Raw genomic sequence first — 25,338 nt, 5'->3', positions numbered from 1 at the left:
CGCAGTTGCCTTCCATATTTCGCAGTGTAACGTAATACTGCAGTAGCTTAAGTGGGGTGGGGGTGGGGGTGGTGAGGGAATTTTTAAAATAAGGAAAGGAGCTTGTCTATAAGATAGTCTAATTAGATTTAAAAAATAAACATGTCTAGAAGCTTGTGTAACTTATTCTACTTCTCCTTTAGATTGAAGTGAAAAACTACAGCCCTGTCTATCTGGGAGTGAAACTGACTGAACTCAGTGAGGCAATACTTAGGTGGAAGCATACATAGATTGGGCTGTATGTACCGTATTCCCCACTCCTTTTTCTTAAAGGCTAGAGTAGCAAGCAATTTGTTTAATTTTAAAATTTGTGTGTGCTAAAAACACATAATGACTTGCTTAATTTTATGTGGCTTACTTCCTTGCTGTACTTAAATTCATGTAGGCAAAGAGGTTCAACCTTCTTGAATAACATGGTTTACCTCAGAACAGATGGTTCTACCTCCATTCCACAGTCCATAAGGTGAGAATGACCTTCAAGCACCATAGTTAATTCAGTCCTCACTGTTTTGGTTCCTGTGCTGTGGCAGAAAATAAAATAATAGCAGGAAAGGGAGTGTTAAATTTCAACCCAGGCCAAAGTGTCTGGATGTTGAATAATGGCTCAAGCCACTTGCAACGTTATTAAAGAAAAGTGTGGTCTTTGTGTCAAGTGGCAGGCAAGTGGCCTAGGAAGAATAAAGAAATCAAACCATTGGCTACCATCCAGCAAATGCAGGGAGCAATCTCACACTAGTTAGTCATACTAAAGTTCCATTGGAAGTGATTAAAATATTGAAGGGTACAGTTAGATGATTGACTGTATACAATTTTGTTGCTTTTGATATATTTAATCACTTGATGTCGAACTGTAATTTCATTTTTCTGCACTGGGAGATGAAAGCTCTTCTAAAGTCACGTGAAAAATACGCCTGACATGTCAGCAGGAGAGCCGTATTCCAGGACCTAGATGAACATCTGTGTAGCATCTCTAAGATAACTGGAGGGTGCTTCTGGATTGAAACCTGGATGAGTTATCTCTTCCTACATGGAAAACACATCCTAGTGGAAGAGGTTGCAACCATCAGGAACCTTTTGCAACACTTTGAAAGAATAAGTACCACTTATGACAGGCCAGGAAAAAGATGAGTCTTCCTTAGACAGCTCTCTTTATTAGAAGCCCAGACCTGCCATCTGCCCAATGAGGTTCTGGACCATAAAGCACCTACATTTCCCTTCTTTCCCTCCCTCCTGCATGGAGTGCATTTTTTAATTTTTTTTGGTGCCTTGCTCTTATATTTTAAGATGATATGTAGCTTCAGCCCAAAGAAGCTGCGAACATTAACCATGTCCGTCTACCCTGAGATAGCAAGAGACAAGACTAGGCTGCTGGCAGCAAGTGAAACCCCAGCCCATAACAGTTGAGAGCAGAAAAACACAAGACACTTCCCACCCCACTGTGGAAGGCTTAAATTCAGCCATAATGAAGACCGGGTCACACCACTGATACATCATCTTTCTGCATTTGCAGACAACAAAATGTGACACACAACAAACAGAAGGCTCAAACTCACTGCCCCTCCCTGAGCACACACACACACACACACACACACACACACACGTGCACACAAACACCCCATGAGATCTGCCCTACTTGTGGCCATTTCAGATCCTCAGTCAGTTGTACCTCACCTCCAGCAGCTGAGTTATCTGTTCTAAAGTTGACTGAGATTCAAACCAATATGACACATATTTATCTTTCCCTGACTTAAAAAAGAAAAGCTAACACACACAATCTGCCTCAGGCACCTGCAAGTTGAAACAGAAGAGGTAGGGGGGCATGCTGATCCCTTTACAATCTGTCTCTTGGTTGTTTTTCTGCTCAGAGTCACAGGGCCTCCCCTTCAAAATGGGGAAAGTTCCAGAGTTAACGCTTTCATTTCTCTATCCACTCACATTCACAGAAAGACACATCGACATACCTTGTTTGGCCCAAAATCAGAATGAAATCCAGAAGGATTTGCGTCCTCCACTGAAAAACTAGCTATCAGTCTGGATCATCAGAATAGGTTTGAACTATTTGCAGGCATGCTCCACTATTCAGCCCCTTATACAGTACAGATTTCAGATTCAGATTAAGGTGGTGCTGCTGCATAGAAAATATAGAAACCCCACCTTCTGTTAATATGTGGCTTTTTAAAAAGCGGCACAATTGTAACCTAGGTAAATACATTTGTTAAATTTATAATTAAAATATTTCTTTATTCATAAGGGCTACCCAACATGGATTGGGATGCTGATTTCCGTGAACTAGTTTGGGTGTGTTCCATTGAGGCCAAACAAAAGACATGGGGACTTAAAAACTCCTGCCATAAAAATTAGAACGAACTCTAGCTGAAGAACCATTCACCTTATCATTTAGAGCCCAAATGTGGAAGAGTGTTCTTTGCGCCCAGTACATCATGAAACAAGTTTAAAAACTGCTGTGGATTAAGTTATTTTCCCCACTTGCAATGGCCGATTACCTATATCAGCCTTCCCCAGCCTGCTGCCCTCTATATATCTTGGAGTACAAATCTTATCAGCTGCAGCCAGCACGCAGTTGCACTTGTCTTGCAGACTAAAACATCTGGAGGGTAGCTAGCTGGAAAAGGGTGACCTAAATTATGGCTCAGGTCCCTGGGCCAAACAAGACGGCCACGGCGTTTGCTAGAAGGCCACAGGGGTGCAGCCTTTTGTCCCCATGCTTGCAAAATGGACCACTCAGAAATCTAGTTGCTGACCACAGCCCTAAGTTAAAAATGTAGCTATTTCTTCTTCTCATAACTGACCAGGTAGGCCAGCTGGACTAATTCTGCAGCCGTGAAGGAAGTGAACTGGAATTTGGAAATATGGCTGGTGGCCTTCTGTCCAACCGTGAACAGGAAGACAGGGTCAGAAGATAGCAGCAACTGACTTAGGTTAGCGGCAGCTGCAAGTCATCTCTATCAAGAAATGGAGAAAGACCTTTTCCCATTTTATGCTGAACTAAGCTCTGGAAAGTACCCACTCTGCCTAATAGGTATAGCTACGAAAGCAGTAGGTGGGGTTCAACAGGCAAACAGACATTGCAAGGTGATCCCCAAATCCCTCCCCCCGGAGAGAAAGGGGAAGCTGAAGCATGTTGCAGTCATAGACCCAGATTTGGTGAGAAGAACCAGAAGTGGAAATCTGGACTCTAGACCTTCCTTCCACCCAATCTAGTTTCAAGGCCGCTAATTACCCCTCCGGAGGAGTGGGGGGGGGGAGCTGGTTCAGTGCTTCAAGTTATTTCAGAGCAAATGAATGTATACAGAGCATCTTCCATAATAGACTAGCTGTATCCCCCCCCCTTTCCTTTCCTCAAGGTCCTCACCAACACTCAGTGCAGCAGACCTCAATACCCAGGTGTCTAACCAGCCCTTAAAAAAAAAAAGTATTGCATGGTGTCTGAAAGATACCTGGATAAAAAGTCTATTTAAATAATTCGTCTCTATAAAGCAGAGAGGCTGTACTCAGAACAAGTGTATTCCATTGAATTCCTATTCGCCCAGTGCATACGTCACCCTCAAAACAGGTGAAAAAGATGTCCAAAACAATGGTGTTCTTCCTTGACCGCCACCAAAGCTAAGGAAGTCTAGCTTTGATGCAGAAAAGCCTGCAGCCAACAAGAATTGATGCAAGAGGCTTCGGGTACGGATAACCTTTGCTAGCGCCATCAATAGCTTCTCACAAGTTACAAGGCTACAGGTCAGCAATTTAGAATTCTTCTTAACCCAAGAATGTTTACAAGGCCATCCACCCTGGATGGCAATTTGGAAGAACAGCTGAACACCACAACCTAGAAGCACCTCAACCAATGGAAATCCATTGCCGTAGACCCCAAGGTTTCCAGATCCTATATATGTTTATCCACAGATACTCAAAGCAATGGAAAACCATAACCCCAAGAACGAAAAAAAAATAACACCACCCTGTTCTAAGTGAGTTGTATAAAAAAGAAAAGAAAAAACGTCCTTCCTTGTCTGTCAGCCCTTGTCAAAGACTTTGATTGACGGGAACTTGTGGCCTACCCCACGCCTTAAATCTGTGGGGTTCTTCGATGGGAAGGGTAGGACCTGGACATGATGCAGTCATTCATTCCATGGGGCAGGCGTGGGTGCCAATCCACTGCAGATCAGCCACTACTCCCCAGTGGAGATAAAGGATGCTGACCACCACCAGCACGTGCATTATCTGATGGCTGTTGAACCAGTAGTCAAAGCGGCCCGGCTTCCAGCGCTCAGGCACCCGCGAGATGTTGATGACGCCCCCGAGAAAGGCCAAGGCGTCCATTATGAGGTATGAGCGCAGAGAGGAAGGGTGGCCGGTGCCCAGTCCCACCCATCGCAGGTAGAAGAAGAAGAAGCGGAAGAGGGCTTGCCAGGCAAAAGCCCGCAGGCGCCGGACGCTGGAGCTGGCAGTCACTGCGCAGAAAATGCCGTAGCTCGACAAGCCCGTGTAGGCCAGCAGGGCAGCCGTGCGGGGAATCGGGGTGCAGGCCAGCGTGCAATAGATGATGGGGAGAGCACCTGCAGGGAAGAGAGAGAAACAGAGTCCGCACATCAGGAAGTTAAGGACAGGGTGGGGTGAGGGGGAAGCTGGTAATTATAACTGTCATTTGTGTGGCCAGCCTCCACCACTGGTAGGACGGTCATGCTGCTGTCCCCACACTCTCAGGCACACTCCCAAGACCCCTCAGTTCTGCATCTAACCAAACTCTACGTCCTCTCCCTTGCCAGATTTCTACCACTCCCAAATGAACTTTGGCTGCTCACGGCACCTTATTATTATCATCATCATTATTAATTGAATTTACATGCCCCACATCCCACACACTAGCCCGCTCCTGCCTTCCAGGCACATGTCTTGTTGCTCTGCACTTGGTTCAGGCATTCAGGAAGTGATCTCCCTCCTCTGCCACTCCCCTTCTGCTGTGTGTCTTGTCTTTTTACTTTGTAAGCCTGGATTCCGCTCCCCCCCCCAACTTCTTAAACATTACGGTATTTATTGATGCGAGCTACTTTGAGAGACAACAATTTTTATGGCTATTTTGGGGTAAGTAAGGCTTCTCAAGTTCTATCCCTGGTATCTACAGTTAAAAGGGTCAGGTAGGCTCTGTGACGGGCCTCTACCCAAGACCTGCCACCATTCAGCCTGGGCAGTACTGGGCTAAACTGGACCAATCGCCAGATCTGGTATCTAAGCTTCCTAAACATCATCCACCACAGAGAACATTTTTGGCTCTTATAAGGATCTGCCTAGCTGGCCAAATCTGACAGGCCGGCAGAACAGGTACACAGCCCACACAGAATTTGGCCCAACACTCCTACCCCCCAGGTGACAGGTTATGGTTTGGGAAAAAGAGCCTCATGGGCAAAGATTGGCCCAAGATCTAGGGGGTTGCCATCGAATTTTGTCTTGTTCTAGGATCCGCCCTCTGATACCTGTCAGTACCTATGTGCCGTAGTCCCCATCAAAAGTAGGCTTCTCCTTTCCAGCTTCTCGTGTCTCCTCTGTGCCAGAGTTTGGTCGCTACCCGCACCCCAGTAAACCAGGGAGGAGAGCACTGTTAACTCACCCAAAGTGTTGACCATGCATACCCCACACATATCAAGGGTGAGCAAGGTATGGTAGACAGCGGGGCCTCCCTCGTGGTTCATGAAGAGGTGGTAGAGCACACTGCCGAGCTGTGGGAAGACGCAAGCCAGGTAGTGCGCTATTCCTAGCCATGAGACGGAGAGTCGGGTCCACGGAATGGTCAAGGGCAACACAAAGAGACACCCCAGCAGAGGGATACCTGAAAGAGAGAAGAGGAGAGCTGGCCTAGTATCCCATCTCCAACCAGGGACAGCCTGGGGCTGTCCATCTTCACAACTCTTCCCACAGAGTGCCCCACTCTAAAAGTTAGCACCAGGTGTATCTTCTCCAGTTCTCAGGCCCTGGGCGTCTCTCTCCCCCTCCCAACCCACATCCTCTGCTCCTGCCATCCCATTTGTCACGTCAGAACACAGTTGGAAGAAAAATTGTGGAGCATCAAAGCGGCATCGGGAAAGCCACCATTAAAGCATTTTTGGGCAGGGGCAGCCTGCTCGTCTTCAGCAATGAACACCCTTTGTCACGGTTTATCCATGCTCCTCTCGCAAAGCAACGGCTCCGTTGAGGAATCTTTGATAAGACCCTCAAGGCCACCTGTTCTAGTCCTCTACCAGGTACAGAAGCGTGGATTGAGCACTCTCTCGCTCTGTGTGTAAACATTAAAGCAACAGCCCTTTCCCACTCCCCCTGAAATTTTGTTTCTGACAGTGAAAAAAGTTTGAAGCGAGTGGTGTGCGCTTGCAATTTCCCCAAGCATCACCTGTTCAATGTGTACTATGGAAACTTTTGCAGCATTGAAAAACATTTTAATGAGCTAAAGCTTCCTCAATAATTACAACGGGGGGGAGGGGCAGGCCAACGCCATGTTCCTCCCGATGGGGCACGGACTGGATTTCTTTTCTCTCCACCGCCAAAATGCAGCAGCCTGGTAGATTCTTGACCTGTGGGTCCAGCCTGCCCTACCCTCACTCTTCCTTATCCCCGCTGAGCCTCAACTCTCCCCTCTCTCACCCTCCATTTCCCCCAGAGGCCGCAGCTTTACACAAACAGATTAGGTCTCCCTGAACCCAATTACTGTGCTAATTGAGGCTGCCCGAAGCCAGATCTCAATTAGGAACATGATAAACATTCATTAAGAGGCCAGAAATACTCCTTTAGAGAGAGGCTGGGGAGAAACAGAAGACAATCTCCCAGGGAGACTGAGTCAGCCCCCGGCCCCAAGGGGCCTGTCACCTAGCCCACAGCTAGGGAGAGAAGAGTTCCTGCTACCAACTTTTTTCCTTCCCTCCTGGCAGGCCAGTGCCCTTTGTTACCCCATTACCGCAATCTCACTTGCCAGGAAAAGCTGCACCTCTTCTCAGTTTCTGCCTGAAAAACAGCTCGCTTCAGTCGGGAATCGGGATACACACACTGAAGCGGAGTGGGGAGTCTTAGGCTGAATATAGACCATACATTTTGAACACACGACTTCCCCCAGAGAATCCTGGGAAGTGTAGTTTACCCCTCACAGATCCACAATTCTCAGCACCCTCCTGTCCCAGGATTCTTTGGGTTAGATTCCCAAGTGGTCACTCCCCCACCGTGCGAAATTATCTGCTTCTCTAACACATACAAGGGACAGGGAAATGCAACAGGTGCCTCTTATTTGCACAGTGAAGCTTCAGGATACAAAACACATGCAACCCTACTCTTTCATGCAACTGGCGAACCTGCAAGCTTGGGCCAGGGCAAGGGAACCTGTGTGTTCCTCCTGCCCAGGTGTTGCTGCTGGACTTCAACTCCCATCATGGGCATAGCCAAGGGGGGGACAGGGAGGGGCAGCTGCCCCCAAATCAATAAAAAGGGATTCTTTCCCCCGCCCTACAAAAGTCCTGGCTACACCCATGACTCCCATCACCTCCAGCCAATTTGACTAATGACCAGGGATGATGGGAGGCAGAGTTCCAAAGGTATCAAAGACCATGAGTTCCCAAGCCTTAGAATCCCTTTTGCCAGCCTGCCGCTGGACAGAGAATTTGAGTTTTTCAGCACTCACATGAGTAGTGGTGAGGAGGAAGTGGGACATAATGAAGCTGCCTTATCTAGTCTAGTATTGCCCGTTCTCACTGATAGCAGGTCTCCAAGTTCTTAAGCACAGCCCTTTTGCAGACTTTACCCTTTCCTTTCCTTTTAAATAAATAATAATTATTTCAAAAAATTCCAGTGGAGATGCCACAGATGGTATCAGGAGCAGGTGCCAGGCGAACCATAAATCACATGGCATCCGTGAAGTTAATTCTTTATTCAAGAAAGCAAGGTTGACACGTTAGGCCAGGCCTAGTGACAAGAGCAACTTGTCCTAGTAGATCTTGCCCCTATGAGGCAGTTCCCTAAGTCTCCCACACTCCCAGATCCTTCCCAAGCAATCTGAGACTCAGTCGTGTGCCTGCCTTTGCTCTGCTCTCTTCATACCTCTTCTGGTTCTGGGGGACCAGGGGGATGGGAGCTTGCCACAGCAGAAGGGGAGACCCCCTGGCTTCTTTACCAGCTTGACTCACCTCTGCCTCTTGGCCCCTTCCTGTCCAGCCTCTGCTTCTGTTTCTGATTCTGGACTGAACTCTGCCACTGCCTCTTCCTACTCACTAAACCCTGTTACCGCTTCAGTTTCTGACACCTCCTCCTCCCAGCCTGCTCTCGCTTCTCCCTCTGACCACACATCGTCATCCCACCACCAATCCCCTGGCTCTGAACATTTTCCCCCTGGGGGCTCCCCAGCTGAGGCCTCCCACCACTGCTCTGCACTCAGACATCTGGGGCCTAGGCTCCTGGCTAGGGGGCGCTATGCCACTACATGGTTCTCTCCTACTCCTGCCACAACTATCCTGGAGAGCATGTGACTGGGCCCAAGGTCACCCAGCAAATTTCATGGCTGGGGAGGGTAGGGAACATTTGATGTCAGTCCGAGTCAGATCCCCTTGAATGGTATACTAACAGCAGCTGTTTCCCCAAACTACGGGAAGAGGGTGGACCATGGCAACACAATGAGTAAGCCCATTGGCTCCCCGTGTTGTTGGTAGTGCAGTGGTTAGGGTGATTGACTAGGACCCAGGAGCCCAGGGTTCAAATCCCCACTCGCCATGAAGCTCCCCGGGTGATCTTGCATCAGTGCTTCTACCTTAACTACCTCGCAGGGTTGTTGTGAAGATAAAAACAGAGGGTGAGGAAGAACCATATGTGCTACCTTGAGAAAGTGGGTTATAAACGTTCTAAATAAAATTGGCAAACGGGTTAGGCAGCTGGGGTCAAGGTTATAGCCTCCAAAACATAGGAAGCTTCCTTATCCAGAGTCAGGCCATTAGTCTGTCTAACTCAGTATCACCTACACTGACTGGCAGTGCCTTTCTAGGCTCTGGGCAGAGCTTGCTCCCATCCTTACCTGGAGATGTGGGGATTGCATTGCACATAGCTCTATGGCTGTGATCTAGCCAAAGTCAAGATGAGCTAGGATGACTTTCATCTCTCGCACAGCAGAGACTATGACGATTTAATCTAAGCTTTTGGGCTACAGAGCAGGGAGCAATGGCCGCCACAGGGCATAAGCCAAGCGCACCTGCCCCCCACCACCCCAAAGCCAGCGTTTTGGTAAATAGCCAGGCTGTTTTCTACCCCCACCCCGGACGGCTCCCAGCATCCCCACCTGACGGGACGACGGTCCCAAGGACGACGGGGAGGGCCGTGTCAGCAAATAACTTGGAAGCCTGCATTTTGCTGATGGCGGGGATTGTGGTACCCACGCGCCAGCTGCACAACCGCAAAATGCCTCCAAAATGCAGCCAGGCCATTTAAAGAAGCCACGCAGCAACTTGGCACCCGGGGGCTGGGAAGGTACATTTTAACTCACAGTGCCACCTGAAGAGGGAGAGGCTGTTCTGCCACACACACACCCCAAGAGGCAAGGTGGCAGAGGAGAACCACTCTCTCCAAGCCCTGAGGAAGGGATTGGCCTCGGGCCTGCTCCAAAATCCATACACGGGAACAAAACGGGAAACGCAATCCTCTCTTGGCCAATCAGATGTTTTCTACGCAAAAAAGGGGGGCGGCAAACAGAGGTATGAAAAGGAGTCGGGGAATAATTGTCAAGGTCAGGTGGCTCTCATAAACCACACTACCAAATGGGTTTGGGTACAGAATTCAGCAAGCTAAGAACTCCCAGCTGTTTTTTGTTTTTGTTTTTTAAATAGTTTCTAACCCTCAAGATTGAAAGTGTAATGCAGTGACTACTGAAGCTCCTGAAAGGTTTCCTGATCAGCCACAAAGCACAGAAAGAAATATTGGATAAGTCCTGTCTATCACCTATGCTTACCTCATAAGGTTGTTGTGATCTTTTATACTTATTCTGTTTATTTATTGTGTGGATTTGTTATTTTATTTCTATCGTAAATGTTATTGTTGTTAGCCGTCTTGGACATTTTAATGGAAGGGTTAGGGTATAAATCTAATGAACAGCAATAAGAAAAAATGAATACTCCCATCTATTCTGCCCCCGAATTCCTTCCAGCAGGACGACAGGGAAGGAAATGTGATAAGTACATACCGACCTGAGGGTCTACATAGAAATGACAGCAAGATCTCAGAAGCCAGAGTTTGGAGAAGGGGGGCAGGACTTGCCTCCTCATGCTTGGCAGGAGAAAAAGGGTTTGCAAGATTCACACAAATTCACTTAACACCGTTTGCAGAATTCAGCCATCCTCGGCACAACATTTAGTGTTGTGTTTCCCCCCCAGTGCACACGTACACAAAATCCTGACAACTGTCTCCTGCAGAGTTATCAAGGCTCGGCCATTGAACTCTGCCACTGAAGTGGCAGGAGCCTTGCAGCGAGATCTGGCAAACTTCCCAGAGGGTATCTTGCTTCAGGGCAGATGCTTGTATTGGTTGCCCAAAGCAGACTCCAGGCCACACTTCAAAAAATAAAGATAAGGACACAGTGGAGAGGAGGGGGCATCGTTGTTGTTTTCCCACATGAATAAAGCAAGTTACACCTGAAATAGTCTTACTCTTTGTCCTTGTCTCCAGGCCCTAGCACCAGCATCGGGGACATCCAAGTTTATTCTCATTTTCCCACCCCTGCACACCCAGCTCTGCCTTTCCTGTTCTCAGTTTCTGCAATCGCTGCTACAGACCTGTCACAGAAGCACAATCCCGGCCTTGCTCTCCTCCCCAGGGACATGTTAGGGATCGGATAACAGACCCGGAAGCGTCAGGACTGTGTAACATTAAACAGTCATGATTTCACGGTCTGAGCCAAAGACTCGGGGCAGGGGAATATACACCGTGAAGCGCTGACGTTGTGCGATTCTGGCTCCACACACACAAACCCATTCTCAGGGCCAGGGATGTTCCCTTCTCACTCTCTCTCCTTTTATTACATTTCACTGTCATTTCCAGAGGCTTAATCAAGGGTAACCTCATTTTTCGGAGAGCTGAACCAATCCACCCTGTCACAGCTATTATTCATACAGCCCAATCAATGCAGCTCCCCCCCCCCCATTTTTCCCCCAAGAGTCTCAGACCCAGGTAGATGCCAATCCAGACCTTAATAGAGGGGTGGGAAAGAGGAGGAGGAAAGGGACAGGAGGAAGGATTTGTGTGTACTGTAGGCAGAAATGCGGGTGCGCATGAGGCTCTCACGCTTTTGTGTTAAACCTCAAAGGCCCACCTACTGCCAGAGTTCAGTCTGGGCTCCGCTTGCCACCTCTGAGGTCAGCTGCTCAAGTGTAAGCCACTTAGCCCAGGAACTGCTATTTCAGCATCTGGGACAGGATACGTCCTGGCGCTTGTATGGGGTGGGAGGATGCATGACGTTGGACCCCCTGGCAGGATGGAAGGGGCGGGGAAGAGAAAAAAAGCACTGAGCCTATAATTGGATCATCATTAACTACCTGGAAGGAGCTAAATAAATACAGTTCCTGAAGACGGATAGAAAGTGGGAGGCTCAAGGCTGTCTCTGTAGGAAAAGAAAGAGGCACATGGCATCAGGAAGCGGCACTATCGCCTCTTAGTGCCAGAGTTGGTCCTTGGCCATAGCAGTAAAGAGTTGAAGGGCGAGGATGTGTGCCCCCCCCCCACGGCCAGAAGGTGCAAACAACGTGTATTTCTTCCTCATGCACGATTTCCACAAAATGCAGCAAAGTCCACTCATTTACCAGCAGTTGGTTTTTTAAAAAATGGATTTGAGCCAACAAATTCATAGCAGATTTGCCCATCAATGATGTTTAAACCCAACCAGCAGGCCCTGCAATAAAATGTTGCAGCGTGGAGTGCTCCTGTTCACTAAGCCAGCCTTGCCCTCTGTGAAGCTCTATTTTATTCCCTCTTCCTTCCCATTTTTCCATTTGCTCTCCCACACGACGGCCAGTGAGCATGCTCAGTCCTCACTGGACTATTTGGGGGGGTCTTCCCTCACTTTTCTCTCATGAAGGCTTTATTGGGGGGGTATTTCTGTAAACCTTGGGGTATCCTTGAACTTGCCACTCCTTCCCTCTTATTTGTACGTGGCGCCATTTTGGCTATACTGTATAAGCACTCACTTCTGAACACAAGAAATAGAGGGAATTGGTTAAGAAAAATTGAACCTCCATGTTTAGGAGGAATATACAGTGGTACCTCAGGTTAAGTACTTAATTCGTTCCGGAGTTCCGTACTTAACCTGAAACTGTTCTTAACCTGAAGCACCACTTTAGCTAATGGGGCCTCCTGCTGCCGCTGTGCCGCCGGAGCACGATTTCTGTTCTTATCCTGAAGCAAAGTTCTTAACCTGAAGCACTATTTCTGGGTTAGCGGAGTCTGTAACCTGAAGTGTATGTAACCCGAGGTACCACTGTACCACCCATTAACATATACTGGGACCAAACAACAAAGAATGCCCATCTCCGTGACCTACTTTGAGATCTTTCTAGTAACAACTGGGCTGGCTACTGTTGCACAGGTAAGCTTGGATAAGGTGAATTTTGGCTTGAGCCAGAAAGGCAGTTGCAAGGTGCTTCTGTGGGTGTCTTCACCTTCGGAGATTAGGCAGGTCTACCTGATATACAACACACACACACACATTTGCTTGGCACCGTCATCTTTCAGACACAAAACCAGGCTAAATCAGTCCTGTTTTTCATGAGCCTTCAAACAGCAATTAATATTCTCCTAGCCACTGCCTACCTCTTTATTTGTTTTTAGACTATAAAATTTAATTTGTCAGGTTGCTTATTCAATTTGTTTTACTGCCGACACTTGATACCATTTAAATTGTAAGTTATCTTGAGGATGGAAACAATGGAAAGTGGGGGACGAAAACCCTTCTCTTTTTAAAAAAATGAAATCAATCCGCCTTGTGTGGTCCTGGCTGAAACGGCGCCTCAGTTCCCCCATCTGAGAAAGGGAAGGGAAAGCTTTGTTCAACTCACTAAGTGACACACGCTGAAGAAGAAAACCGGGATCACTTTATAATAAGGATTAGTAGCCAGAGCAGGATGCTGCAATGGTATTGAATCTCTCACGCTATTTGAATGACATCCTGCGAGCCAAAAGGGGTGTGTGTTAAGCCCAGTCATACTTTCGGCCAAATGCAGGGGGTAGCATTTAGGGGTGGGCGAAATTCTGCCCAGTGTCCTCATCCTACCTCTTGGCTGCACAATGTCACTGAGGTCAAGAGAATCCGGAACAGCTCACATTACCCACACAGCTGCCTCCCTCCCAGAAGAGCGTGGGTACTGCCCGCCACATCCTCTCAGCAATACAAAAACCTCCCAGATTCCCAGCCCGCTGCAACACCACCTTTCCTGCTGGATCCACTACGATATCTCCAGGGCCCTTGCGGCCCCCTCACTCTCTGCACAGCATCTATGCCCACCAGCCAGTAGAGCTAACCTTAAATCCCACTCATCCATTTATCAAAACGCCTACCTGTATTTCTGTACCACCACCACCCGCCCCAGACAAACTGCCGTTCCTATCCTGGTCTCTGTTTTCCATGCACCTGTCAAGAGCCAGCAAGGTGTAGGTAGAGTCATAGAATTGTAGCGCTGGGAGGGAGACCCCGAGGGTCATCTAGTCCAACCCCCTGCAGTGCAGGAAGCTCAACACATGGTCTCCACCATCCCGTTTGAAAACATACCAGTCCCTGCTTAAGCTTTGCAAACGTGCTAGCAGGTAGGTAGTTATCAGGTGCTGAAGTAGGACAGGGAAGAGCTGGGTTCAAATCCCGACTTGGCCAGGAAGCTTATTGTGGGCAAAGAGAAGGCCATGTATGGCATCCTGAGGACTGTATATGCATACACATACTGCTTGGTTTTGTGAGTGGCAGTATTTGCTGGTACAGAGTACCAGAGCCTGTTTTTCCCCGCCAGTCGCAGACGGCACTCTCCTCAGAGGCTGGATCTGTCGCTTGAGGCAACTGCCTCGCCTCATGGACAGGCAAGAGAAGCCAAGATTCCAAGATTTTATCCCTCACCATTCTCTTCTTCTCACCTGTGGACCATATTCTAACACCCTTTGTCCTTCAGAGTAGGAGGGCGTTGAATATGTAGATATATTTTTTTAAAAAAACTATTTCCAGGGCAGCTGAAAAGCAGGTCCTTCTAATCCCCTGGGAACCGTGACTCCATAGCTGCTCCCTGCCCCCAGGTCTTAAATGTTGGGCCAGGAGAGCAGAGCGGGACTCAATCTCTCCGTTGCCTGGATTAGCCAGGATCAACGGCTGCTTAGCCCCCAGAGGGCTGGAAAGGTAATTCCCAGCAGGGCTCCTGGGTTCCGTGAGGGGAGAAAACGAGCAAGAATTAACCAGAGAAAGACGCTCTCTCTCTCCAGGGCCTGTGCAAGATTTTGGGCTGCCTGAGGCAAAGGACACAATGGGGCATCCCTCCCACCATAGACAGAAGCCGATATGAGCAGCAGTCACCTCTTGCTTCAACACTGGAGATGGGATAACACCCTCTACTGCACCTGAGAGCACCAGGCTTTTTTAGGGGTGAATGACAGGCCATGTAGAATACGCAGCTCTGTTTTCCGAAAGAAGGAGGGCACATCTGCGCCAGAAATTTAAAGCACCAACGTGCCACAGTCATGGCTTCCCCAAAGCAATTCTGAGAACTGTAGTTTATTAAGGGTGCCGAGAGTTGTTGGAGACCCCCGATTCCCCTCACAATGCTCCCAGTTCCCAGAGTGGTTTAACAGTCCATCCTTCTTCCTGAGAAACTCTGGGAATTGTAGCTCTGTGAAAGGAATAGGGATATCCTAACAGCTCTCGGGCTGTTTCAAGTGGAATGATAGTGCTTTAAATGTCTGGGGCAGATGTGGTGTGAATGGCCAGGGGGCTTGGGAGAATCAGCCACCACAGCCCCATAAGTTTATGGGCTATAGGCTATAATCACGCTCTAATGAGCTTCTCACAGACATATGAGGCTGGCTTACACCGTCAGGCTACTGGTTTATCTCGATTCCAGAACAATATGGTTTTACTCTTAACAGGCAGTGGCTTTCCAAAAACTTGAGCTCTTTCATAGAACCCTAGAGCTGGAAGAGACCACAAGGGTCATCTAGTCCAAAGCTCCGCAATGCAGAAATCATTTGCCCAAAGTGGGATTCGAACCCATGCCTTTGAAATTAAGAGTCTCATGCTCTACTGACTGAGCTATACTTCAGCTATCCTTTCACTAGGCATTGAACCTGGGATATTTTGAACAGAAGGAAAAACTCTGCCCTCAAGCTGTGGACCCAACAGATCAATAGAAACTGAACTGAACCTCCATATGCAGGTACAGTATACCCCTCCCCCCAAAAAACCAGATCAATCATGGCTGCCATCATTTTCATGCATTGTTTTTGAGTCTCCCCCAAGGCTATTGATAACACAGTGTTGGACGAGTTCAACCTTTGGCCTCATCTAGTGAAGAAGTACTTATGTTCTTCATCCTGCCTGACTTGTTCCCTGCGATTTATTGGAAGCCGGCCATGGGCACCGATGCTGCCAAGCAGTTCCCAGGTGCCGGTACATGCCGCTCCCTGGAGATTCCCCACCCTGACGATGCTGCCAAACCAACAGCATGGTGTCCGCGAGGCAATTCCCCTGGGAAGCTGGTATAAGCAAGTTTACACATATACAAAAGTTCCACTTGCCTCAGCAGAACAGAAACAAAACAACTTTCATGGCCCTGTTGGCTTCTTCTAAGAAAACGCCTACAACAGTCGTCGTTTTGGGCAAAATAGCCCTGGCTCATACGCACACAACATGCGGAAATCCCTTCTAAAACCAGGGCAGCTTCCCCAAACTATTTCCCATAATTCCTTGAGGAGAAGGATGGGAAACAGTGGACAAGATCCTCAAAAGACCACCTGCCCACCATTTGGTCCCATTCAGAGAAACAGCCATGGGAGAGGGTTGGATATTTACAAGTATGCTCAGCTTAAAGTAGACCCGGCCTCACAAAAAAACAGGCCCCCGCACATCCCAGAATCCTTTGCAACATGCAAGGATTTCATGGCAGGCATAGAGGGATTGCCTTGAGAGAGAAAACAACAATTCCTTTAGAGTAGGAATTTGAAACCTAATTCTCTTAGCCAGGGACCTACTCCCTTCTAACACCAAGGAAGGAAGCCACAAATTCAGTCTTTCTTTAGGATATTGATCCAGTAAACACCCGCACCCCATCAGGTGCATCAAATCTCAAAATGACGTGGCTCAGGCTACTTTATTCTAACCTTTGAAGCCTGTTAGCTATATGTCAAAGCTGGCAAACAGCTTTATTGGTCCCCTAGAAGTGCCCTTCAACGCTTCAGCACACCCATAATTGCTCCACTTTGCTCTTTGCCCTCATTTGACACCGGCAGTTGGAGAACAATTTCCTTCCTCAAGTCAGGCTCTTGCCACAACATGTGTGTAGGAGCAAAGACTTAAAAAGTCAGATATTTGAGCAGGAGATCACCTGGGGGGGGGCTGTGTGTGTATTGTACCACAATTCTGCAGGAATGCAGGGGGGAATGTGCAGAATGCAACATGAGGACTATTCTGAGAATCTCAGCCTTCACAAAAAAAGAAAAGGGATGGGGAGGAAAGAGGAGCAACCCAGCCCATATGGTTGCAAATAAACACTGGAGAGCATGTGGGCAAAACAGTACTGACTGTAGCACAATGAGAGTTGCCCACTTTAAAAAAAAAGAGGTCTTCACTAGAAGACACAACACACACACACACAGTAAGGGGTAAGCAGTGAGGTGGTGAAATTTGCTGATAGTACTGTTCAGGGTCATTAAAACAAAAAGAGAGATTGTGAAGCGTTCCAAAAGAACCTCTCCAAACTGAGTGAACAAGCAGTTAAAAGGCAAATGCAACGCAATGTAAACAAGTGTAAAGTGATGCATGTTGGGGCAAAAAATATTAATTTCACATATTTGCTTATGGGGTCTGAATGTGGGGTGACTGACCAGGAATGTGACCTTGGGATCATAGTGGATAGCTTGCTGAAGACGTTGATCCAGTGTGTGGCAGCAGTGAAACAAGCAAATTTCATGCTAAGGATCGTTAGGAAAGGAATTGAAAATAAAACTGCTGATACCCTAACGCTGTGATCCAAGTCTATGGTGTGACTGTATTTGGAATACTGTGCAGAGGTCTGGCCACCTGAGCTCAAAAAGGATATTGCAGAGCTGGGAAAGTTTCAGGAAATGGCCAGTGAAATGATCAAAGGGATGGAGCAACCTTCCTGTGCACCAAAGGTTGCAGCATTGGGGACTTTTTAGTTTAGAGAAAAAGTGAGGAAGAGGTGACATGACAGAAATGTGCATAATTATGCATGGAATGGAGAAAGTGGATGGAGAGAAGTTTTTCTCCCTCACACATAACACTAGATCTCATGGACATTCAATGAAGCTGAATGCTGAAAGATTCAGGACAGACGAAAGAAAGTACAGTGGTACCTCGGGTTACATACGCTTCAGGTTACAGACTCCGCTAACCCAGAAATAGTGCTTCAGGTTAAGAACTTTGCTTCAGGATGAGAACAGAAATCGTGCTCCAGTGGCGCGGCGGCAGCGGGAGGCCCCATTAGCTAAAGTGGTGCTTCAGGTTAAGAATAGTTTCAGGTTAAGTACGGACCTCCAGAACGAATTAAGTACTTAACCCGAGGTACTACTATACTTCCTGCAGCGCATAGTTAAAACTATGGAAGGCCGTGACGGGCCCCAACTTGGAGGACTTTAAAAGAGGATTGGACCACTTCATGGACAACAAAGCTATCAATAGAACCAGCCACAACGGCTATGTTCTACAGTACCTCCACTGTTGGAGGCAGTGAATACTTCTGAATACCATTTGCAGGGAATTACAAGACGAGAGAGTGCTGTGATTCTCATGTCTTGCTTGCAAGCTTCCCTGGGGCACTTGGTTGGCCACTGTGAGAATCGGATGCTGGACTAGATAGGCCATTGGTAGGCTCTTCTCATCTTCCCAATAACGGACTACAGATGAATAAAGGCAGCTTTGGGTGTCCCTGCAGAAATGTGAACACTCAGAAAGCACTGTCCTAGACAAGGGGAAAAAAGCTTTGGCCCTTTAGAGCTCACAGGACTACACCTCCTCATTCCTGACCCCTGGCCATGTTGGCTGGGCCTGATAGGAGCTGGAGGCAGAGAGTTCGACTCTCTGCTTCTTTGTTAGATATTCAATAAGGGAAGAAATGTGTTCAGGTGGGACACGTCAACAGCCACCGAAGCCAAGCAAACGCCTTCCCTCCACTGCAGTTTTCAGGGAATCCATTTCAAGAATATCCAGCTTGTTAACTGACCCCACCCTACTCCACCCGGTGAGCTGGGGCAGGCTGAAGCCATTCCCCAAAAGATGCTTTTGTTTGGGCTTGCTGCTACCCGCTCCCTCCCTCATCCATGGTGAGTAACAGCGCACAGCTTGCGCAATACGCTGAGCCTCTGCTTGTGACACACGAAAGGGGTCCTGTGGGCAGGAGAGCTCGTAAAAGGGCAGTTTGCCCTTACAGGGGAGACCGGATTATTTCATGAGCTCACGAGAACAGTGAGGAGGAGGAAATCCTGCAACCTCAACTCTGCGGCTTGCTCAATTGCCCAACTGGTCCTGCTCTCCGCTCTCATTACCAAGGCAAATTCATTTCTCTGGCTGTGTGAGCATTTTCCTTCCTTATTCCCCTAATACAGGGCAGTGGGAGAGCAGAGCAATTCGCTTCTTAAGGGGCGCTGGGAAACTGTACCCTAGTTACTCATCCCTGGCATGGGGGGAATGGCTGCAGCAGCTCAGTGCCAAGGGGGGGGGGGCACTCTGCATGTGGTCAAAAGCTACTTGCTCTCATTTCATATTAATATCCCACCTTTTGTTCACAAAAGACGATGTACATGAGATTTCCAGGAAGCCACCCATCCACTCAGGCACTATTCATTCAGTGCTCTGAATGCTTGAAGACTATCTGTAGCTGAGGGGGCTTCAATAGATGCCCACAGATCATACCTGAGATGGTGTGCTGTTAGGAGGAGGTCAGGGGGTCCAGGCCCCAGGTCTTTTTGTACCAGACCCAAGTTCTTCTAGCCCTTCCCTTCTTTCTTACTTTCTGTAAGCTTAAAGTACTTATTTAAAAAATGATTGCAAGGCACATTTCCTCTAGAAGTCATGCTCAATTTACATAGAATCATAGAATTGCAGAGTTGGGTGGGACCTTGAGGATCATCAAGTCAAATTCCTTGCAATGCAGGAATTTTTCACCTAACACCCTCGACCCTGAGATTAAGATCTCAGAAATGGCATGCAAATTTCTGTCACAGGGCTGTTGCTCCAAGCCCTTTAAGGTTCTAGCAACACACCTGGGCTGGGACATGACATGATTATTACTTTCCCAATTTCTACAGGTGGCATAAAAACAAGTTCTGGGTGAGGAAATTTGCAATAAGGAGGCCTAAGGGAAAGGAAAGCATTGCAGAACCACCTACATACTTGCACAATAGGTTTACGCATTACTTTCAGTGAGCAGAAGGATATAATCCTGCTTGCATGGTTTTTGTTATGTCTCTACAAGTTAAAGGGTTAGAAGCCTTTCCCCCAAAATGAAATATTTTAAATAAATAAAGTACATACATGCTGTTTAGGAATGGGGAGCAGAATATTTCAAAAGTTTCAAGGGCCATTTGTGGTTACAGCTCTGGACTGAACCCTGACAGCAATTATCTTCTTCATACTTTTATCACAGCCTCTCCCAACCTGGTGCCCTCTAGAAGTTATGGAGCACAATGTCCACTCCGCTTGGGGCCAATATGAGCAAAACATATGCAGGGCAATAGATTAGAGGAAGGCTGATTTATGACATCCCTTCCAATAGGAGAGTTAAGGAAGGGCAGTCACTAAGAAGCCTAGAGGTGCTGGCTATTGAACCACAGGCCTTTTTGCCTGCAATCTGAGCAACCAGGAAGTGTTCTGAATGCTATATATTCATGCTTACTGCTTCTCTTTCATCTGGCTAAGGCAGGTTGGCTCAGTTTAAGAACTTAAGAAGAGTCCTGTTGGATCAGGTCGATGGCTCATCTATCCTGCTCCCACAGTGTCCAACCAGATGCCTATAGGAAACTGGAAACAGAAACTGAGCACAACAGCACTCCCCCCCCTTTTGTCATTCTCAGCAACTGATACTGCCTTTGATAGCAAAAGAGCACAGCCCTTACGGCTTGTAGCCCAGGATAGCCTGATCCTCCATGAATTAGTCTAATCCTCTTTTGAAGCCATTCAAGTTGGTGGCCATCACTACAATTTGTCACCACCACCCCAAGCCAAACACACCCCACCAGGTCTGCCAGGTGTTGAGCCACATCCTCATTTTTTGTATTCCCAGGTGGGCAGCAAGAACAGAAGGCGTAACAAACCAGTGGGTCCCAAGGTGTCCAGGCCTTACATGCAAGCTACTTTTTCAGATACAGAATTTATCTTGTCCTGATCTGTTGTTTTACCTCTTTTTATGTTGCACTCCTGTTTTCCTAGGCAGCCTCGCATCCAGGCACTGACTTGACTCAGGTCCGCCTAGGTTCAGCAGGTTTGTAGCAGTAGCAGACTTCAAACCATCCCCTAAGTACTAAAGGTGCAACAAAATTGTTCAAGTTGCTATGTTACAAGGAGGAATGGGCACATGAAACAATGAGGTGAGAGCTAGTCACTTTTGCGGATGTGATTTGCACAACTGTACTCTTGCAATAAGAAACCTCCAGAATAGAAGAAGTATTGACAGGCCTCATTGCCTCCCCTTACTCTCCCCATACAGAAAGGTTTGTGGCTGTGTGGATATGAGCCTATAATTTCTGCCCAAACACCCCAGAATGGAGCTTTTCAGCTCAACCTCCTCTAGCATAGCCACAGGTGCTTGTGTCCAGAACAATCCCCATTGAAACCAATGACAAAAGCACATTGTGTGTTTTGCCCAAACTCAGCTTTGCAATGAATGGGAAGCGGGCGGAGAGTTCTAAAACATTCCATCCCCCATTGCCATAAGTAAGACAACAACAACAACAAAACAAAGCTGAATGAGTGAAGGGGTGACAGGGAGTCATAGCTGGCTCCTTGATGCTCCAACCTAACATGCCTCATAACAACAAGGCGCTTGAAAACCCTCTTTGATTTTCGCAAACCTTTGGGTCCATCTAACCCTTTCAATCTGGAGGCATCCAAGACTGAACTTGGCTTTTCGGCATGCAAAACATGCCCTCCGCAGCTAAGCCTCTCTTTTGGAGGAAGTCAGCTGCTCTCCCACAAACCCACACAGGATAATACAAAGTTAAGGCTGCCATAGAAACCCTAGCAGGAAACAGGGCACAACAGCTAATAAGCGAAGTGAAACTCCCGTGGCCAATGTTAGCTCAGCAACTTTGCTCCGACTCCGGCAAACAGTCACCTAAGCCCAGAAAAATAAACTTTTAATTATTCACCATTTGAAGGGGTGGCTTGTTGGAAACGGACAAGGAAAGCAGAATGAACGGAGCACTGACATCCGAGGGGGCACGAAAACAGGGGTTGGGGAGGAGGGGGAGAAAAAATATGCAGAGCGTGGGGACAGGCATCTAAATTGCCCACGGAGAGCTAGCTAGGTTGCAGTGGGGCTGTCGCGTGCGTGACACTGAGGTTGTCCATGGACCCTCCGGCGGCCAGGATGCTGCCAGTCTGTCTGGGGATCAGGGCGCAATGGAACTGGAGGACAGAGATTGGCGGCTGAGGGAGAGGGAAGAGGCATGAGAAGGGACGCGCGGCTCTCAAACTCCGTCGGGTGGGGGAGAGCCAGGCCTTGCGAAAAGGGTCCACGCCGACGCTGTGGGACCGGGCAAGAAAAACGGAAGCAGCAGCAGCAGCAGCCGAGGGATGCCGAAATGCACCAGGAACAGACCAAAGCAAGGGTACAAGAGCTCTGGGCAGCCGGGCGGAGGTAGAGGTGCCTCTGGATTCCCGCTGCACGCCTAGGGCTGGAGGGCTGGCAGCCGGTGCAATCGCGGGGAGGGCCCTGCAGGAGAGCAAGCCCGGAGATCGGAGGGCATCGGAGCCCGGCGGGAGAAAGCGCGGCCGACGGCGGCGGGGTTGGGGTGGTGGAGAGGCCGGTGCTAGACACGGGCTGCGGGGAGCAAGGCAGGGAAGGCTGCGGGGACTCACCATGGGTGTAGATGTTGCCCAATTCGTTGTGCAGGTAGAAGAGGCTGCGGAGGCAGCCGGACCCGGTGCTGATCGGCCGGTAGCCCGTCAGCACGAAGCGGTTGAACTGCAGGTGAGGGGGGGAGCTGGCCCAGTCCAGGAGCCGGGGCCCCCCCAGGAAGGCCATGGCCGGGCTCCCCCCCCGGGGTCAGCTGCTGGCCGGGCTCTGCATCCTCTTCCTCCTCCTTCCTCCTGCTGCTGCCGTTGCTGATGCTGCCGCTGCAACGAGCAGCTCCTCCTTGGGCTTCCCCCTCGCTTCGCTCCCCTCCTCGGGCTGAGCTCACAATCCGGCCCCGCCCACCGCCCTCATTAACATAATACATGCGGGTACCACTGCTCCCCTCCTCCTCCCCTGCCGCCTTTTCTCACGCCGGGCCGGTCCCCCTATCTGCAAGGCTTCGGCGCAAGCCCCGCCCACGACCCCGCCGCTCATTTGCATAATCTCTGCACCGCAGTCGCTCTGACTCGCACATGGCTGCCCGGATCAGGGTTCTGCACTCTGCATAAAAATGACAATATATGCAAGCCACGCCCTTCCTCTCCGGGGCCTACCAACCGCCCGAGCTTGACTAAGAACTGTCGTTCCATTATTAGCATAACGGACGCCCCGCCCTTCCCGCGGTGGGTGTTAATAGGGCGTCCCGAGTCCTTGAAATTCGATTATTTGCATAACCCATTGAGACACGCCCCCAGCAGCTTGTCAGCGATGTCCGTGATTGGACGCGCGGAAGATAGGCCCAATTGTAAACCCCAAAGCAGACAAAAGACGCCCCCGAAAGGCAGGAGGGTGTATAGGTTTGACGCGGTTATGAAATTAATTCCTAAATCCTAGAAAGTCACGCCCCTAAACTGCGTGGTGGCCTGTCACATAATAGGACACCTCTTTGATATATATATATATATATATATTTAAGTAATCCCCAAAGCGCTATTGCAATAACGTTGTTTGTGCAAGGAGATCTCATATTATTATAAGTATTTGCATGTGTTTCATAATGCAGTGATTTCCTACGCATTCCTACGCGCCTTGTGAGTTTTTGGCTTTCAGAGACATAACGTGATCCAGTCATCCTTGCAACAACCTTGTATGGAAGTCCAGCGTTATCCCCATATTACAGAAGCGGGACTGAGGCTGAGAGAGCGGTTTGCCTATAACCGCGAGGGGGGCGTCTCTCAGGAGTGAGGTTTGATTGAGAAGACTGCCAGGTTCATAGTTCAGTCTGCGGGCTGGCAGTCACTAAGCTACACAGCAGTTTTATTAATAGAAATATAACTCACGCGGGTGATTCTCCTCTTTATTAAAGCAATAAGTAACTGGGAGGAAAGGCTGGCGGAGGGGTGGGAACGCTGTAACAATATTTGCACAGCGTAGGATACAGCTTTCCTTTTACCTCTTGATTAGTAATAATTTGGGTACGTTAGTGTCATGTTCATCTCAGACTACTTGCACATTCCAGATTAATGCATTAAACTCATCCTGCCCAGGCAGAGCACAAGGAAAGCTAGTGGAACAGACATGAGTTACAATAATTCATTAATTACTCTCTCAGCATTGCCTCATTAATCCAACTGCGTTTGGAGTCTCCCTTTCTCAGGTGCTACTGGCAGGTGGAGGGTAACAAAGTTTCCCTCTTCAACATGGAAGACAATTAACATTATACAATACAGTGGTACCTCAGGTTACAGACTCCGCTAACCCAGAAATAGTGCTTCAGGTTAAGAACTTTGCTTCAGGATAAGAACAGAAATCGCACGGCGGCAGCGGGAGGCTCCATTAGCTAAAGTGGTGCTTCAGGTTAAAGTGGTGCTTCAGAACGAATTAAGTACTTAACCCGAGGTACCACTGTACGGAAAAGTATGAGGGGAAGGGGGTTACAGCACAACCCTATGCATGATTAATCAAAAGTTCAGTGGGACTTCTTTTATTTTTACATTTGTATCCCACCTTTCCTCCAAACAGGCACTTCTCTCCATTTTATCTTCACAACAACCCTGTGAGGTAAGTTAGGCTGAGAGACAGTTCCTTCCAAGGCAGTTTGTATAAGATTGCAGCTGTAATTCCTTTTGTTTTGTTTTGAAATGCAAAACTCAACTTAATATATTTGAATGTGCATTTAATTAAATATGTAAACTCTCAACCTTGGCCCACATCTAAATCTGACTTCCCTCAAATTTGCATACAAATTAAACATGAATCTTCCACTCGCTGCATTTCCATTTGTTTCCATTTGGAATTATTATTTAATATGAATGGGAATAATTCATATTAAATGAGTTTGGGTCCTCACTGTGATTGGATGTTCATTACATTTACGGCTGTTTTGCTTTTTTTGGCCAGGTGTGGCATGTTGTAAATCCAAAACAACTGTTGGATTGCAGTCAAGATTTTGAACTTGTACCTGATTTCGGCCTGTTCATTAAAACTTCAGAACAAACACGAGGGAAAACACATTTTTTTTAATGTAGGTTAGGTTGTGAACATTTCTAAAATAAGGTACTGTTCTTCTGATGTCTCAATCTAGAAATTACATCTGTGTTCTTGGAAACCCTTACTTGTGAAATCAGGAAGTCTGTGTGGCTGGTGACGGCTAGTCAGGCCCAGCACCAACACCCAGTACCTTTGGGCAGTTGCTTGGGTTACACTCATGCCTCATGTAGGGTGGCTGGGCCTGCAAGCTGTCATTAAAAATTATTGTGGGAAAATTATTACTGTGGGAAATTCACACATGCTCAGAGCGCCCTCTTTGTATTGTTTCACATATGGGCCCAAGAGCTAAAAACAAAACATAAAAGTTTTTGCCCCAGAATTTAGTTTATCGCTGGCAAAAGAAATATGTGAGGGGATTTGGAGGGGGCAGGTTGGAGGGGGAGGGTTCACTTCAGGGCGGTGGGAGTGGAAACTTTTGGGCTCCACAGACCTGATCCTTACCAGGATTGGCTTTGAAAATAAAACCACCTAACTA

General features: G+C 48.1%; 1 protein-coding gene across 1 annotated transcript; it reads right to left on the bottom strand.

The window, feature by feature from the left end:
* Positions 1-1,170: 1,170 nt before the first annotated feature.
* PAQR4 (progestin and adipoQ receptor family member 4) lies at positions 1,171-22,671 on the bottom strand. The gene is made up of 3 exons (XM_082196602.1): positions 22,337-22,671; positions 5,657-5,875; positions 1,171-4,607 (listed from the first exon to the last, which is right to left on the bottom strand). Exons 1-3 carry the CDS (start codon positions 22,500-22,502, stop codon positions 4,174-4,176), a joined length of 819 nt encoding a protein of 272 aa, XP_082052728.1. The 5' UTR covers positions 22,503-22,671; the 3' UTR covers positions 1,171-4,173.
* Positions 22,672-25,338: the final 2,667 nt, after the last annotated feature.

This window comes from Podarcis vaucheri, assembly GCF_965113315.1.
Source record: "Podarcis vaucheri genome assembly, chromosome: 13".
Lineage (NCBI taxonomy): Eukaryota > Metazoa > Chordata > Lepidosauria > Squamata > Lacertidae > Podarcis > Podarcis vaucheri.
Note: the sequence above shows the minus strand (reverse complement) of the source record. Positions and strands in the feature narration are given on the sequence as shown.